At 41.3% G+C, this 19,056-nt stretch overlaps 1 protein-coding gene across 5 annotated transcripts in view; it reads left to right on the forward strand.

The window, feature by feature from the left end:
* LOC309350615 (cytochrome P450 2D14-like) overlaps positions 1-17,598 on the forward strand; it is a 37,196-nt gene extending 19,598 nt beyond the window's left edge. For 2 of the 5 annotated variants that reach the window (XM_081877630.1, XM_081877633.1), the window contains 5 exons: positions 2,527-2,700; positions 3,269-3,410; positions 6,704-6,891; positions 7,957-8,098; positions 16,978-17,598. In XM_081877630.1, coding sequence (XP_081733756.1) covers positions 2,527-2,700; positions 3,269-3,410; positions 6,704-6,891; positions 7,957-8,098; positions 16,978-17,156 — 825 coding nt within the window. In that variant the 3' untranslated portion in view covers positions 17,157-17,598. Of the gene's footprint in view, positions 1-2,526; positions 2,701-3,268; positions 3,411-6,703; positions 6,892-7,956; positions 8,163-14,944; positions 15,220-16,977 lie in introns of those variants that run through there. The other 3 variants (XR_014160470.1, XM_081877632.1, XM_081877631.1) reach the window with 3 other exon arrangements.
* Positions 17,599-19,056: the final 1,458 nt, after the last annotated feature.

Genomic DNA, 19,056 nt, shown 5'->3' on the forward strand with positions numbered 1-19,056 from the left:
ATCACCACCCCTCGCTTCTTTACTCTATCCGAAGATATAAATTCTTGACCAAGTCTTTTGTTTATTAACACCTTTCTATGGAGCCTAGTCACATGTGTTTCTTGTAAGCAAATAATGTCCAATTGTTCTTTTTTTAATATATGAAAAATTTTCCTCCTTTTTTCCAGGATGTTACAACCATTAATGTTCCAACTCAAAAGTTGCAGAGACATCCTGAATAAATCTGGTTATTTTTCGAGGGGTGGTACCTTATTCAAAGGATCTTCGGGATCCAAGGGTGCAGGTACCTCTGGTGTTTCAGGCCCTGGAAGTTGATCAATTCCTTTGTGAAGGTCCTCTCCGTGTGCGTTCAGAAATTTATCTCTATCTTCCAATGTTCTGATTTTGATCTTCTTCCCTCTAAAGGTGAAAGATAATCCTTGGGGGAATTCCCACCTAAAGATGATTGAGTTGTTCCTTAGCAATCTTGTCAGCTCCAAATAGTTAGATCTAAGATCCAACAGTTGTTTAGGAATATCCTTGTAAATCTCAATTCTTTTGTCCAAAATGTCCAGTGACTTTCCGTAGTGTAGGCCCAAAATCTTGTCCCTTTCCTCCTTTGACCTCAATATTATCAAACAGTCTCTGGGCTTCTCTTTCTTTATAAGTCTTCCAAGCCTGAAAGCTGAAACAATTTTAAAATCCTTTTCCTCTAAGCTCCAGAATTTGGAGAATTCTTTAGTCAAAAACTCAGCTAGGTTGCCTTCTTCCACTTCTGGTATCGCCCTTATCCTTAAATTACTCTCCCGGTTCCGCAGTTCGATCATAGATAGATAGGTCTGGTGTTCACCTACTTGTTTGCAGAGTGGTCTTACCTCTTGTTCTAAATTTTCAAGTTTTTGGCTGGTATCTTCAGCCAATTTCCGATTTTCCCCTGCAGCCTCCTTCAATTCTCCAATTGCTTGTGTATTCTGTGCAACTTGTCCAGATAATTTATTTAAACATTCTGTGTTTTGGTCAATTTTATATGTTTGCTCATCGGCCTTCTTGTCCAAAGATTCTACTTTCTTGTCCAAAGATTCCAATTTTTCAAAGATTTTCTCTAAAATAGCAGTGCTTGCCCCTGAGGCCATATCTTCCAATTGTAATTCCTCAGTTTCTCCCTCCCCTGCCCGTGGCAGAGAGGCAGCTTCTTCCTCAGAAGGCAAAGTAGGCACAGATGATCTACGTGCCTGTGAGGCTGCGGTTAAAGTTGTCAAAGTTGTTTGTTTAGCTCTTCCTCTCCTTCTTGCACCACTCATTCCAAAGTTATCTAAAAGTCAAGGTCAAGCTGAGTTGTTCCCATGAGAAAGCAGCAGCCCAGATGGTAACAGTCAAACAGAGGGCCGGGAAAAGGAAAGTAAAATAAAAGTCACTGCTGTAAGTCCCAAATCCTCTAGGGGGAGTTTGAAATATTTCAAGGAAGAGATCAATTCCAATTAAAATAAAGTCAGATTTCAAAGTCCAAGAACCTTCAATAAAAAAATTTTCAGCAGAGTTAGGATTTAATACAGCAACAGTGTTTCTAATGGTGCAAACTGGTAATCCAAATGCTTCAGAGTAACAAGTTCAAACTCTCTCAGATTGTTTCAAAGTTCAGATTCAAAGTATCCAAGCTGCAAACTGCAAACTGGCAGCTCAATTTCTCAGGCAGCTCCAGCACCTGGGTTTTTTAGTTAAAATGTAGCTCCAAGAGAAGAAAGGTATCCCCATGCAGCTAAAACTCATAAAGTCCAGCACATGAAATTATTATTCCACTTAAGGTAAAGTTCAATGGGTGCTCAGATCAGTTAGTTTAAAAGATCTCTCTTTGCCTCCACTCCTCCAGCTCTTTGCGTTCAAGTTCAACGGGAGCGGAAGACGGACTTCCTGTTTTTCGTCACTCCGCTTTCAGCCAAATTTAATACTTTAAAGTTCCAAATTGTATAGAGTCTATTATTTACTCACGGGTTGTTGTTTTCAAAGCAAAAATTTCAGGAAGAAAGGTCAGCGCTCACTGGCAACAGCTACGCGGCTTCGCTCCGTTGATTGCGGAACGACCCTCAGCGCCGCTACCCCCTCCGCGATCCGGGGCCCCTTACGGGGTTCCTTCAACGTTTTGAGGGCAGCTCCTGGCGCCCGCCGGGTCCCAGGACCGCAGGCTTCTGCTGCCTGCGGTTTTCCAATGTGGGTCTCCGCTTCGCCGTAGCGGACGACCCTTTTCAGCGGAGCTACCCTCTCCCGGTTAGAAGAGGGCAGCCATTGCCTTTTCGCGCCGCCTCCGGAAGTCAAGAAAAGTTAATTCTCAATGGATATGCTCAGTCTCTGGAACTCTGTACCACAGGGTGGATGTGAGGGGGGGAATGGGAGTGAAGCTGGCAAGGAATAATCTCCCATCAGTATGAAGAACTGACTGGTTAGGAACTACCTATCAGAATGAACTTAACTTCTAGTGAAATATTTATTAAATGTCTTTTGTATCTGAAAAGGTTGTAATATCTCTTCTTTCTCTGATTTCTGCCCTGCCAGCTTATTGCTGCAGGATCCTGGTTGTCCTATTTTCCTGGACCTCATCGTAAACTGCAGAAACGCTATGGCGATATTAGTATAATTCTAAAAGAGATTGTGAGTCAACATAAGAAAACCAGAGATCCTACCTTCTCAAGAGATTTGATTGATGCATTTCTGGAGGAGATAGATAAGGTAGGAAGACATTTATAGACACAGAACCACTGGGGCTTCTTTTGTAGCTTCTTCATTAGGATTGATTTATTTAGAATTTCTGCCATCTAAACCATGCCAGTAAAATTACAAGACCTGGTGGGTAAACACCTCTAACTCTTTACCCTGACATCAGCTTGTGCATTTGAGTTCACCTCCTGAAGTACCTTGGAGAAAAAGATGGGAGACAAATTAAATAAACAAACAAGCAGTCATTAAGCAGTTGTTTCATATGCCCAGACAATGACAACCTATGCTCCGAAACTGGTGAGTTTATTGCTCAGTGCAATTATGCCAAAGAAAGAGCTAGGCTGTATTAGATGTTACTGTGGGGTGAGGCTGCCATTTTTTTCAACACCCATGTGCTTTATGAAATGCAGTATTTCTCAAGAAACTGAGCAGCTTTTCCTTTATTATTCACTTTGCTTTGGTCAGATATATACTATTGATAGCAAGGGGAAAGATCATTAGTACACACTATTCTCTAACAAATATGACATGATGTTGTGCTGTTTCCATGTGAGTTACTAACTTGTTCCATTTCCTTCAGGCTAAAGGGAAACCAGATAGCAGTTTTAATGAGCAAAACCTTATTAATATCCTTGTTGACCTGTTTATGGCTGGCACTGAAACAAGTTCTTCCACCGTACTCTGGGGACTGTTGAACATAGTCAATCATCCTGAGGTTCAGAGTAAGTGATCAGTATTGGGGAAGATAGACTGATCCCTCATGGGGTTTTCCAATTGGAAAGGCTTACTCATGGGCAAGTTAGCTGTGCAATTGCTTTAGATCTGATTTGGATTCAAAACTTCCACATCAGGAGGAAGGCCAGGATAACAATTCAATAAATAAATTACAATTATGAAATGGCTCAAAATAGAAACAAGGCAGTTGGAACCAAGCACTTGGAAAACAAAGCTGCTTTGCCTAATAAAACTTCATTTGTATTTTGGAAGCTGTTTCTTTGTCCTAACTATGTATCACTTTGTAACTACTCTGCACTAACTCTGGAGAATTTTTTTAATCTGTGTCCTTAAATGTTGATGCTCATAGGCTCTCATCTGGGTATTTTTCAAAAAGGTGTTTTTTTATTTATTCACAAATATATCCACTTCTGAATAGCTGAGTGCCCCTTAAGTATGTATGTCTTCAAACGAATAGGCATTTGAACACCTAAATCTGATGTTACTTCATAGAATTGTTGAGATGGAAGGTACTCTGAGGGTCATCTAATTCAACCCCCTATAATGCAGGAATCTTTTGCCCAATGTGGGGCTCAAATCTATGCTCTATCAACTGAGCTATTAGTTACAGTGCAGATTAATGAAGATAAAAGAATTTGAAACAGCTGAGACGATGTGGGAAATGTACATGTCTACAATGGAGAAGAACTGCATAGATTATATAATCAAATGATAAACTAAACCACCACCCACCAAAGATTGAATCAATATTTGGGTTATGTGGATATTCATATTTTTTTTAAAAAAAATAATATTTATTACTTTTAAAACTTACAAAAAGGAAAGAAAAGAAAAAAAGAAAAAAAAACAAGAAAAGGAAAAAACAATACAGTACAATATATAAACAATACAAAACACAACATTAACCTAAACAAAACAAAACAAAAACAATTTAAAAACATACATTATACCATTTCAGTAGTCTATCTTTCATACCCTTGTTTCATCGACCTCCTCTCACCTCCCTTTTTGTATTCCACTTCTATTAATTGTTTCAGCAATTCCTTTCCATCTTTCTCTATTTTCTGTCATATAAATATCTTAACTTATTTTTACCCTTATTTTCCATTAATACTATAATGCTTATTTATGCTTAACTCCTTATAACATTTCAACTAAAGCCATAAGATTTCATTCCAACATTTTTCTAACACTCAGTAATTTTACAATATTTCTATTTCTGAAAATAAACTTTAAAACTTTTTTCAATCTTCTTCCACCATCCTTCTCCCTGGTCTCGGATACTGCCAGTCATTCGTCAATTCCAAATAGTCCATCAACCTGGTGATCTTCTGTCCGAGGCTCTTAACTCTTTTCCAAGTCCCTTCTGCAGGTCTTCTTCATATTTATACATGCACTTTACTTTGTCTTCTACTGATCTTGTTCTTATTTTCCTTCCTTTGATACTGAAGAGCAGATCTCGGGGAAGCTCCAACCTAGCAATGCTTTTATTCCTTCTCAACAGGTCAACCAGATCTCTATGGTTAAATCTAAAATCTATAAGGTATTTCAGGACATGTTTCAAAATTCCTCCAAATCCAAAGGCCCCCACAGCTCCAATCTCCACATGACCCAAGTCCAAATCCCAAAATAATAATAATAATAATAATAATAATAATAATTTATTATTTATACCCCGCCCATCTGGCTGAGTTTCCCCAGCCACTCTGGGCGGCTCCCAATCAGTATTAAAAACAATACAGCAAAAGTCAGTAAATCCCTACATGAAGGGATCTATCCAACTTTCCTTCTCCAGTCCAGGCAGGGTTTCGATCCTCAAAATCTGACTTTTTCTAAATTCAATCATAAAAGGCCTCAACTTATAGTCCTCAATTTGCCTCTGTAAGGCTGGGGCTCCCACTTGTATTACTTTAGGTTCAACAACAGCAACTTTCTCCTTCGCCTTCTCAACAATTTGCCCTGTCAAAGTAAATTCCTGTATCAGATCCTGAATAATTTCTGTATTAATGTTCACTTTTTGTCCCAAATTAGTCACTTTTTGTCCCAAGTTAGTCACTTTTTGTCCCAAGTTATCAATTTTAGTAGTCATGACATCTGTCTTCTTGTGCAGTTGTTCCAACGAGTGACTTATCTTGCATAATGCAATCACTAAAGCTTCTTCTGTTGACATTCTCAAATAGTCCAAGGTCAATCCCTGATTCTCACAGTCTCTTATCTTGCAGCTGGTTTCCCCAGCTCAGCTCTTATAACAGTTTCAAAGGCTCCCTCTAGAGGGAAACAGTTTCTATTTGTGTCAATCCTCTTAAGCACAGTTCAAACAGTAAATATAGTTTCAATTTTCAGTTACTTTTCCTCCTTTTTAAACACAGAAGAGGACAATGGAAACAATATATTTCTCTTATTTAGCTAACTGTCAAGATACGTTCTATTCACAGCCAATGAACTTCAAAACGTCAATCTTACTGGCAGAACCCTTTCCAGGTTCAGAGCAGTGGTGATTTAATTTTCAACACTCTCTCCTGCAGGCTTGCGCGATCCAAAATTACCCCCCCCCTTCTCCTGCTTCCAAGGGGGGTTTAATAGTTTTAATCGATGGAAGTTTAATCCTTTGCGGAAGACTTTCCAAGACCTTAGCTTGCAGCGTCTTTGCTTCAATCTATTTACAAAAGGGGAAGGCGGACTTCCTGTTTAAAACCTTCCCATTTCGGTGCCAAATTAAGACATTTATAGATCCAAATTTCCGTTCTACTCACGGGTAGTTGTTTAAAATCGAATTGTCTACAGGAAAAAGTCAGCGCTCTCCGGCAACAGCAATGTGGCTTCACTCCGTGAAAGAAGCAATCAATTCGAAGCACCGCGCTGCTCACCCCACGTCGCTCCGGATCCCCGAAACTGGGTCTCCCCGCGAGTAGGGGAGGCGCAAAAGGTGCCAGCCGAATCCCAGGTTCACAGGCTTCTCCCGCCTGTGATTTTTAGTGGGTCTCCGCCTTCGCCGTGGCGGCCAGACCCTGTTTCCACGGAGTAAATTCCTCCCGATCAGAGGAATTCCGCCATTGCCAGAGGCGCTAACCCGGAAGTCCCTATGTGGAGGATATTCAGCAGACCCCTACTTGGAGCCCCAGATTCAAATCTGTGCTCAGCCTTAAAGCTCGCAGAGTGTCCAGGGCTGCTGAAATTTTCTATGCAAACAACAACAACATGCTACCATAACATGCTTGGAGAATTGGAAGGATTAAGACACATATGCAATGCAATAATACTTCTAAATGAATATTTCCAGAAAGGGTCCAAGAAGAAATTGATGAAGAGATTGGCAGGGTACGATCACCTGTGATGGAAGACCAGTTGAAGCTGCCTTATACTTGCGCTGTGATACATGAAATTCAACGATGTGCTGATGTCTTACCTTTTGCAAATCCATATATGGTCCACAGAGATACTGAGGTTGGCAAGTTTGTCATTCCTAAGGTAAATCAGAACCAGGGTGGTCACACGTGAGAGATCTTTATGCTAACAGTAGCAAAAGTCGATTGAACTGGAACTCATGGCTGCAAAGTAAAAAAAGTTGCAGGAATTCATACTAACTACTTACACATCAATTGAACAAGAGACAGACTAACTCAAAGCTGGCTACTGCATGCTTTAAATAGGGAGCAATTATGACCACACAGCAGGCACAATGTGTTACCTCTTCTGTTACCGTAAACCAGCATTGCAAACCAACCCCAAATGTTATGCCGGAGAAACAGCTTGTGTTAAATTTCTATGCTGCCAGCAGCCATTAGTGTAAAATGCAGCCTGGAAGGATCACACAACATGGTCACATAGTCAAGAATTGCAAGGAGAGAGAACTTGGTAGGCCTAAATGTCTAGTATAAAACCCTTTTAAGAGTAGTACTGGAAATACCAGGAACTGTAGCAAAAGGAACTTTCTGTTTTTTCACAGATGTGTAGGGAATCCAGCACCCTACTCAGGCCCATGAAGGCCACTGGGTGATGCTGAGCCAATCACCTTTTCTCAGCCTAACATACCTCAGTAGCCCTGTTATGAGGATGAAATGGAGGAAGAACTACCGGTATGCATGCTGCCATGATGATGGGATGTAGAGGCAATAAGTAAATAAATGTAAATAAGCACATTTCAGACAGGTACTTCATAAGACACATTACTTGCAGATTTAAATGACATACCTTCTTCTACAATTGCCTTGAATCAGAGGGGTGACTTCGTAATGGGAATGGAAGAATTTCTCAATCTGTCTTTCCCGTAGTGTCTAATTTTTCAAATCTTACATTCAATTCTCCACATTTCTGCAAATTGTCTTTAAGAACTTCCTGAAAATTTACCAAATGTGTTAACACACATTTGTCCTGATAAGCTCTTTCCTCCTCTCTCTCTCCTCCATGCAGGCCTGGACTCAGCACTGGGTATCCTTGGACTTGGCCCCCTGCTGCTGATGTGTGCTCCAGCCACCCACAAGCTTGCCTTACCAGCAGTGGATTCTAATCTCTTGGTTTTTCTTGCCATTTTAGGAGACTGCTGTCTTTAATCATCTGTCCTCTGTGCTAAAGGATGAGACAATGTGGGAGAAGCCACATGAATTCTACCCAGAGCACTTCCTGGATGCAAATGGGCAGTTTGTCAAGCGAGAGGCCTTCCTACCTTTCTCTCTAGGTAAATCCAAGAGAGGAATGGCTGAGGTATAAGGGGAAAGATTATAAGCTGTCCTGTTATCTTCCTTTTGTAGCACCCTGCTTGTGGTTAACGCTTAGCTGGAATGAAATATTCAACGCAGCAATAGAGAAATTAAAATAGTAATTTATTTGTCAGACAAATAAATAAGAGGCACAGTGGTACATGGTTACCAAGCTCTGGCCTGGCCTCCTGCCATTCTGGCCAGCACTTATATTCCCTTAATCCAGCCCCCTTTGCTCCTCCTGTGGCTGCCTCTGTCCAATCAGCCTGGTTGAAATTCCTATTGGCTGTTTGCTAGAGCCAATCACAAAAGATACACCCACAAAAGATACACCCATTTCCTTGCCCTTATAAGGGAGACAAAGAGCTATATATATGACATATAAGTAATAATATATCTTACATGGAATCTTAATTACCAGCTCACCTCTTGCCCTTCTTGCCCTATTGCCTTCTAAAACAGATGTTTAATCTTACATTTTTATGTTCAACAGATGTCAAGGATCTTGAGTTTCACATCAACATTGAAAGATTTCCTTCATTTAATGTTTCTAAACAAAATGCCTGACAACTATATATCAAGACTGCTTGGATGGCGTCTTCTGTCTGGCAGGGGGGGGGCTGGTGGCTGACTTAATTTCAGGATAAATACAACTCTTACAACCATATGAAATAAGAATCTAGCATTCCTTAAATCCTTTGCATAATTACATTTAAGCCAATATATTTAAGCTAATATATTTCATACATTTATCATAGGTAGCCTCTTAAAAGAATAAAGCTTCTCAAAGTGAAAAGGAAGGAACTCAATAAAACACAACTTTTAAAAGAAGCCTCTTCAGTTTGCACCTCCCCCTTTCCCCCTCCTCTCCAGCCTCAAAATAAAATAGGAAGAAGCTGCTTCTTCTGCCAAGCCAGTTGCCTTTCCAACATTTAACACATTTTAACCTTTTTTAACTCTCTTAGTTTAAGAAACAGCTTTAGAAAAAGACTTCCCCCAAAAATGTTCTCTTTCCAGCTAAATGTTTCTCCCCATTGCTCCTGGCCTTTCAACCTTAGAAAGAAGATCTGGCTCATTTTACTGGGAGGCACATTAGTATTATCTTCCCCATTCCTAATGGTGTTTTCTCAGCCTTGGGGCAGCATATGTAATTCTCCCTTTTTATGACTTTGAGAATTGTTTTTCTACTATAAATCAATGGGGCCCTTCTTGTCTTAGGAGGAAAAACATCTTGCCAAGGTTCTTTTAGGCAGCTGGTCTTTTGCCTGGCATGAAACATTTGAAAATCCTTTTTTTAAGCTCATTTTTAAATACAAGCCTTGATTGAAATATATAGAAGCTTTGATAAAAATGCAGGCTTATGGTTAGATGCCTCATTCCCCCCTTTCAAGCTCAAGGACCTTCATCCCAAGTGTCCTTGATAGCTTGACCTTCATCATATTCCTGAGGTAAAGCTCTGTATAGGGCCATGATATGAGGTAGAGTTTCATTTGAAACCATCTTGCTAATTGTACTTCTAAAACATGAAATGATACATGGCATCATACATAAAACCAATACTACTACTGTCAAGAAAAACAAGCAAGACAATAGTATCCCTTTGAGTCCTGTGACATTAGGTAACCAATTGGTGAGCCATCCCATATCCCATCCTTCCCATGTTTGTACTGGGACATGTGCTATATTCTCCATCTTTGTGGCCAACACACGGATTGCCTCACCATTATCAGAAATGTTAAAGCAACAGGCATTCCCTGTCAAGTTCAAGACTCCACATAGGCCTCCCTGCCTGGCAAGTACATAATCCATTCCCATTTTCAGCTGCAAAATGGCGGCTCTACTTTCATCCAACTGTTGTGCAATAAGTCTCAAACTCTGGGCCGTTGCATTGGTTACAAGTTCCACTACTGCTTGCAATCGAATTATTCTGTTTAGATTATAAATAGGATCCCGTGCCCCTTGTATGAGCTCACCAGGATTCCAGGAGGCAGGATCATAATAGGCTATAATGCGCTCTGGTGGCCAATCATCAGTACCGCTCCAACTTTGGGTACTTCCTCCTGCTATATGAGAAATATCAGCATTCCTTCGTGTTCGCCTGGCCGAACTAGTGGGCATAATCCACATTGGTGGTAATACCCAACCCAAGAAACAAGTCCCACTCCATTTGGAAGGGAGTTTCTTGTATGCCCATTCTCCACATATCCACCACAACCATCGGGTCTGAGGTTTTTGGTACGGGGAATACAGAAGGCGAAATACCAAAAGGGGTAGAGAGTTTACAGTGCAGTATGTTAGATTGCCTTCTTCTGTCACAGTTATGTTCCACACCACTTTCCATGCATGAATAAAAGGAGGTGCACAGGGCAAGGCATTCCGAGTTCGATAGGTAGTACCGTGTGCCCAGGTATGACTATTCTTCTTATAATCCCAAGTATAGTGACAATGAGAAGAGCCTATCATGGGAGAATCAGCTGCATCTGATGATTTATGTACACAGAATTCCCCTTGTACAGGTATAACTCGTAATGGTTTAGTTGAGTTCCATCCGGGGAAATTCTGTATTTCAGTTTGGTGTGGCATTTCGCTTACCATACCAATAGCATCTAATGGTATCGGTAATAACGGCATACCTCCCTCTGAATCATCTGGCCCAAGAGAGCAAACAAGGCAATTGGTCCTATTTGCAACATTAGCTACCATTTCAGCTAAACCTACCCACATATTGTGGTCATGGCTGAATCCATATTTAGCCAATTTGGTCAGATTCAAGGACCCTTCCCCTTCCCAAGGGATCAGGATTAATAAAATCATGTTGATGTCTAGTATATGCATTCCTTCCACAAAAGATTACCTTATTGTGATAGCAAATAATTATTAGCCCCAATATAATTCCCCCAGTGACAGAAATGGGGAACCACCAAGACCAAAACATATATCCCGAGGATCCCCAATGAGTAATATCTCTGATAATTGTTCCACAAGGGGGGGGGGCAGTCAATCAATTGTATTAGAGAATCTTTCCGTTCACAGTCGCTGGTTCAGACGCTCCTCAAGCTTCAGGCGTGCGCAGGTCAGCCAGCTTCCAGGTTGTGGCTGCAGCAGGCCGGTCGTCAAATGTTGCCCGTGACCTAGCCCGTTCCCGGTAGGGCTAGATACAGGGGTTTTTGGAGAGAGTTAGTTTTAAAGGATTAGAGGGGTCACCTTTGCACGTCCAACTGCCTTCAGACTTCTTCAAACGAGAGTGATGAATCCAGGGGGTCACCTCAGCTACCTTCACCGCTGTTGGAGTAGAGAGCAAGACGGTGTAAGGTCCACGCCACTTAGGTGCAAGTGGATCGCGTTTCCACTCTTTCACCCATACGCTATCGCCAGCCTGGAACTGATGAATCGGCTCGGCAATGCTGCACGGCGTGCGCTCGAGGGCCCACCTGTTAAGAGAAACAAAAACACGGGAGAGAGATTGCACTTGTTCCTGTGTCACATGGTCTCCTATTTGTTTAAGGTCAGCTGGAATATCCTGAACAAAGGAGGGCGGTCTCCCATACAGGAGCTCAAAAGGTGACAACTTAAGTCTTTTTGTGGGTGCACACCGAACACGAAACAGTGTTATGGGTAACACATCTACCCTTCTGAGACTTTAGACATATTAGTGGGCTTCTGGCATGCCCTACGGATACCTTGCACAAGTGTCTGGCGGTAGGTGGTGAGTCTGGCCAGGTGAATTGCATTGTTTGGATCCCAATTAGGATCTTCCAAGGGAAAGTTATCTTGGAGATGACGGTCAATATTATAAATATTTCCCACTCTGGCCTGCTCACGCAAATATATCTGTGCCTTTTCAATTATGTCTCTCCTTTCCTCAGTGGTGAACAGAGTATTTAGGAGCTGGCGACAATCTGTCCAAGTAGGGCTATGAGTATTTACTATTGAAGTCACCAAGTCCATCATAGCCTGAGGTTTTTCTGCAAAAGATGGGGTGTGTGTTTTCCAATTCATCAGATCTGTAGTTGTGAATGGAATATATTGCAGGGTCGAAGTTCGAGGTGGCCGTGGTCCGGGTTGCCCATTAACCAGCGCAGGCTCCTCAAGTGCATCAAATACTCTTCTAAGAGGGGCTACTACGTGATCTTTCTCTTCACTTTGCTCTAGGGGCCTCAAATCATAGGGGATGGTATCTGTCGCAAGGCGTTCTTTTAGCAGCTTTATACGCCTGGCTGTATTGCTTGCTGACCGAGCAAGGTCTCCCTGTAACTTCTGTAACATTTCTCTGGGACTTGGATGTACAGGGGTTTGGGGTGGGCAATCAGTTGTTCCACTAAAGGAGACTGTAGATGGAGGTCTATTAGGAGTCACAGGTGGAATAACCACTTCTGCTTGGGCTTTATTATAGAACTCCAATGCCTCCTGAAGATATTTATCATAATCTATCAAGGAATCAAGCTCTGTGACTCCACTCCCATTATTCATTCCAGTTTCTTGCCTTGGGGTTACAACTGGTGGAGTGTTTGGATTAAGCTCCCTTCGATGTGGAGCATAGGGTGGAGGTGGAAGCACCTCTTCCTCTGGCCCCTCAAAAATGGGTTTGAGTTTATTTGGCAAGATTCCTTTCCTAGCTTCGGCTTTTACAGCCAATAATTTGCATCGTTTGACTTTGCATTCCCTTATCCATGGAGGATTTTTATTTAATGTGCTCAGCCAGGAATCTATATATGGAAATTGTTCTGGGCACCCTCCAGTTTCTTTGGCGATATCAGTCCAAAGTTTGCTTACTAAATTTATATCAAAGGTTCCCTGGGATGGCCATCCAGTAATTTGTTTTGGCCATTCTAGTTCACATAACGTTCTCAAGCGCTCTGGCGTCATTTTGACTCCATATGCCCCTGAGAAGGCTTTCTTAAAATTATTTAACATACACTCAAGAGGTGTATTTTCCCCCTTTGAACCCCCAACTCCCATTGTATGGCCCTGTGAAGTATCCACTCAGTCACTCACAGACGCGCTTTGTGGGTTTCCTTGCCTAGATGGAGTCGCCTCACTAGGAATCGAAGTACTGCCCACTCCACACTCAGGTCAGCTACAGATTGCTCTGTACTTTCTCACACATACAATGCGCTGGATACTTCACCACACTCTACCTCCCAATCCTTCCCTTTCCCTACACCAGATCACCATCTGATGTACCCAACCACCTAGCGTACTCAGTTTCCCCTTACTGAGACGCAGAAGTTTGATCAAGACTTCTCTTCCTCCCAATTAATTGGAGGGCCAAAAATCCCTTTGTGCACTTACCCTTGGTTGGTTCCCTGTTTCCCCCGGTCCGTCGCCGCCAGTGAGCAGGGTATCAGACAGACGAGTCTTCTGCGTTCCCCCTGGAAAAAATTTACCAGTGCGCGCTTTGGGTAAGCAGTTGTCCTCTCTCTTGTACCCTGCCCAGTAGGGCGAAGGGGCTGCGTTCCAGCAGACCACTTATCCGAGTCACGGCACCATAAAATGTAGCACCCTGCTTGTGGTTAACGCTTAGCTGGAATGAAATATTCAACGCAGCAATAGAGAAATTAAAATAGTAATTTATTTGTCAGACAAATAAATAAGAGGCACAGTGGTACATGGTTACCAAGCTCTGGCCTGGCCTCCTGCCATTCTGGCCAGCACTTATATTCCCTTAATCCAGCCCCCTTTGCTCCTCCTGTGGCTGCCTCTGTCCAATCAGCCTGGTTGAAATTCCTATTGGCTGTTTGCTAGAGCCAATCACAAAAGATACACCCACAAAAGATACACCCATTTCCTTGCCCTTATAAGGGAGACAAAGAGCTATATATATGACATATAAGTAATAATATATCTTACATGGAATCTTAATTACCAGCTCACCTCTTGCCCTTCTTGCCCTATTGCCTTCTAAAACAGATGTTTAATCTTACATTTTTATGTTCAACAGATGTCAAGGATCTTGAGTTTCACATCAACATTGAAAGATTTCCTTCATTTAATGTTTCTAAACAAAATGCCTGACAACTATATATCAAGACTGCTTGGATGGCGTCTTCTGTCTGGCAGGGGGGGGGCTGGTGGCTGACTTAATTTCAGGATAAATACAACTCTTACAACCATATGAAATAAGAATCTAGCATTCCTTAAATCCTTTGCATAATTACATTTAAGCCAATATATTTAAGCTAATATATTTCATACATTTATCATAGGTAGCCTCTTAAAAGAATAAAGCTTCTCAAAGTGAAAAGGAAGGAACTCAATAAAACACAACTTTTAAAAGAAGCCTCTTCAGTTTGCACCTCCCCCTTTCCCCCTCCTCTCCAGCCTCAAAATAAAATAGGAAGAAGCTGCTTCTTCTGCCAAGCCAGTTGCCTTTCCAACATTTAACACATTTTAACCTTTTTTAACTCTCTTAGTTTAAGAAACAGCTTTAGAAAAAGACTTCCCCCAAAAATGTTCTCTTTCCAGCTAAATGTTTCTCCCCATTGCTCCTGGCCTTTCAACCTTAGAAAGAAGATCTGGCTCATTTTACTGGGAGGCACATTAGTATTATCTTCCCCATTCCTAATGGTGTTTTCTCAGCCTTGGGGCAGCATATGTAATTCTCCCTTTTTATGACTTTGAGAATTGTTTTTCTACTATAAATCAATGGGGCCCTTCTTGTCTTAGGAGGAAAAACATCTTGCCAAGGTTCTTTTAGGCAGCTGGTCTTTTGCCTGGCATGAAACATTTGAAAATCCTTTTTTTAAGCTCATTTTTAAATACAAGCCTTGATTGAAATATATAGAAGCTTTGATAAAAATGCAGGCTTATGGTTAGATGCCTCACTTTCTCTTTCCCGCCTGATGGGAAAGCAAGAATAACAGGTTTCCATAGTCAGCTCCTTGAGAAGAGAGAGTATGTACTTTTGACTCAAACTTCTTGTTTTTTTAAAATAAAAAAACAACAACCATCAGGATCATACTTTACAACCAACTTCCCCTATTTCCTGGCTACCTTCCAAGGAGAAAATATTGAGAAGACATAGACATTTCAGATTGTACTTCACAAGTGGTTTATATTTGTGTGTGGTTATTTGAAATATATAAGCCAATTTTCAGAACCACTGCAGTCTGTGACTGTGTTGAATTCAGCTTTGGGCACATTTTAAGTGTGTTTTACAGTGACAAGCAGTTCTGTGGCTGCAGGGAATATAGGCCGTAGTGGCATTCCAACTCATGTTAAGAAAATAGTGGTCATGCTTTAAGATCACACCTCTACCTGTGTAACCAGCAGGGTAGCACAGCAGAGCTTCAGGATCTTTGTCCTTTACTGTTGTCAGCCATTTCAGAGTTGATGGTGAAGAAAATTCTTTGGCCACACCGTTAGAAATAAAGTGCTTTATAGCCATAAGACCATTATTATTCACACTACATACATGAAGTTAGGAGATGCTAGTGCACCATATACTATACCCTACTAAGTATAGTAACCTTGTCTTAGGAGGCTGTAGTCAAAATAGTAAAAGAGACTTAAACTAGAGAGAGGCTCACACATGGCTGCTGGATGCAGCTGGCTGTATATCAGTCAACACACACAGACACCCCTCTTTCAGGTGAGAAAGGGGGGGTATGGAGTCATACCAGAAACTTGTAGTCTTGAGCTGTATTCAGGTGGGCCGCCACAGTTGGCATTCCAACTCGAAACATAAATCAGTTGAGGACAACTCAAGAGACAGACCCAAGCACGATCAATGCAATTAACAGCAATATTTAATTTACACTATCACCCCTTCTAACTGGGCAGGTTTAGATCCATTCCAATCTGGATTCGAGCATGGTCATGGGGCGGAGTCACTCTGATAGATGAGCTTTTCAGGGAGTGGGACAGGCAGAATGCAACTTTGCTTTTGCTTCTTGTTGTCTCTTCTTCTTTTGATATTTAATATCTCTAGTGCCATTAAGATTGAATTACTGCAATGCGCTCTGTATGGGGCTTCCTTTGTGCTTGATTCATAAGCAAAATGTTGTGGCATGAATCCTGATGGGAGAGAGACCCTAACAGCGCATAACCCCTCTGTCCAGAGACCTGCACTGGTTGCTCATTTGCTACTGATCCAAATTCAAGGGGTTAATATTAGTATATTAATCTTTTGGCCACTTGGGACTAATAATTAAATCCAGAGACTCCAAGATAATATTAGCTAGGTAGGCTCAGCTCACTCTTTAAATTTTAAAAGAATTGCGAGGACCAGTGTGCATAGGAAGCTAAATTTTGTGCCTCCCTGTAGCCTGGACTGCAAGAGCAAAGGGCGGCGAGTGAACCAGCCCCTCCCCACTGCTGCCTCCCACAGTTTGGTTCTCTCTGTTGACACCAGATGGAGATCTTTGGTCTCTGGCTCCCTACTGATGAACAGCCCTTTAACCTCTGGAACCTATTTATTGATCCAGCCAACTGTCTGGAGTGCGTAGTGTGATAAGGCAGTTTTGTGTGGAGTAAATAACAAGACCTTTGACAAAGTTACAGTAAAACAAAGCTAGACTAGAGGCAGCAATTTCATCAGTTATTGTTACAGTGTAAAGGGAGGAGGGAAGAGGTATTGCAATGAGGTTAGTCTGATGGACACATTCCTGCCCGGCTCTGAATAGGGCGGCCAGCAATTGGTCCATAGCAAGCAAGGTCAAGCATAGCCAAAAAGCCTAGAAAAGATGGAGGGAGAGAGAGGGGGACGGAGATCCGATGAGGGACCAGGTGGGGAGGTGGATACTGACCAGGTTTTAAATACATGAGATGCAGGCCAGAGTGGAGCCTATAGGTGCAGTCCGATCCACTCCTTCCTCCTGATCTCATGCGCAAAATACTATGTCTTCTTTTCCTACAGGTCGCCATGCATGCCCTGGAGAACCCCTGTCCAAAATGGAGCTCTTCCTCTTCTTCACCAGCCTTCTGCAGCATTTCACCTTTTGCTTTCCCAGAAACTGTGCCAGGCCCAAGATAGAAAGAGTATTTACCCTAATCGCTAATCCATCCCCTTTCCAGATTTGTGCCATTCCTAGATAATATTTCTAAGCTTAGTGTATCTTACAGTTTAACCATTAACCTCAAAAGCAACTACAGAAGCCAGGAACATGAAGCATTTATTCATTTTATGTATTAATAAACATACCAATAAGTAATATCAGCACAGTTTACAACCATAACACCATACAATAAAACCATATAAAAATTAAAATTGAAGATCAACCAACTGTTAAAGTTGTAGAGTCAGGGCAAAAAACAAACAAACCCAGCCATGGAAAATGCAAGCATGCGTTACAAGATATTTGGCTTGCACTCCAAGAGTATATCACCTCAAGCTTTTTAATTTCTGCAGTGAGATTTTAACCTCTTGTTCATACATTCTCTTCCTTCTGATCACCTCACATATGCAGTTAACCCTTTGAACAGCCTTAATTGCATTCCACAATACTGGGGCGCCTATGTCTGGCAAGTCATTCTCTTTTTTAAAAAAAATATTATTAGTCTTTTCATGTAAACATCCTCTAACAATATTTCTCTAACAATTTTCCTTTTTTTAAAAAAAAATATTTATTAAGATTTTTAAATACAAGTATAAACATAATAACCAATATAACATGTATCGTAGCATAGTTTCATAACTTCTTTGGACTCCCTCACGTCTCCCGCTCCCACTTACATCATTGTAAATTTTTACCAGCAATTTATCATCTTGTTTACATTCTTGTGCCCCATTCATTTAAATATAGTCTAATAGTTCTCCAGAAGGTTTATATTTCTCACTTGTCATCCCAATTCCATCTAATTTAGTGGTGCTCAATTATTTATGATCTAGCATCCTTCTTAACATTCAACCAAATTACAGTATTTTTGCAAATACATCTTAAATTTCTTCCAATCTTCTTCAACCCTCTCCTCTCCCAGGTCTCGGATTCTGCTGGTCATCTCGGCCAGTTCCATATAGTCTATCAGTTGCATCTGCCATTCTTCCAGGGTGGGTAGATCTTGGGTTTTCCAATGCTTAGCGATGAGTATCCTTGCTGCCGTTGTTGTGTACAGGAAAAAAGTTCTGTCCTTCTTTATCACCCTCTGGCCGACAATACCCAGGAGGAAGGCCTCTGGTTTCTTGGGGAAAGTATACTTAAATACCTTTTTCAACTCATTATATATCATTTCCCAGAAGGCCTTCACTCTAGGGCAGGTCCACCAGAGGTGAAAGAATGTTCCTTCATTTCCTTTACATTTCCAACATTTGTTGTCAGACACATGGTATATTTTGGCAAGTTTAACTGGGGTCATGTACCATCTATATATCATTTTCATTACATTTTCCTTCAAAGCATTACATGCAGTGAAGTTCAACCCAGTGGTCCACAACCTTTCCCAGTCCTCAAACATGATGTTATAGCCAATATCCTGTGCCCACTTTATCATAGCTGATTTAACCATTTCGTCTTGTGTGTTCCATTTTAACAGCAAGTTATACATTCTTGAGATTACCTTAGTCTTAGGTTCTAACAATTCTATTTCCAATTTCGATTTCTCCACCTGGAACCCTAACTTTTTGTCATTTTTAAAGACTTCTTTAATCTGAGCGTAGTGTAGCCAGTCTCGCACTTTATCCTTCATTTTCTCCAAACTCTGCAATTTCCAATTGTCTCCATCTTTTTCTAATATTTCCCAATATTTTGGCCATTTGGCCTCCATATTGGGTCTTTTTCGGGCCTTAGCTTCCAGAGGTGATAGCCACCTTGGAGTTTTGTTTTCCAATAAGTCTTTATATTTTGTCCAGACATTGACAAAATCCCCATATCCCCCCCCCCTCCCCTGGACTTCCCTCATATTCTCATTTTGTTTTATTTCCATATGCAAGTCATTCTCTTTAAAGTAAAGGTCCAAAGGTTTAGCTAAACATTCTTTGGATGCTGCACAAGTGAGAAGA

The sequence above is a fragment of the Podarcis erhardii genome (assembly GCF_964252035.2).
Source record: "Podarcis erhardii genome assembly, chromosome: 10".
In the NCBI taxonomy this organism is placed as follows: Eukaryota; Metazoa; Chordata; class Lepidosauria; order Squamata; family Lacertidae; genus Podarcis; species Podarcis erhardii.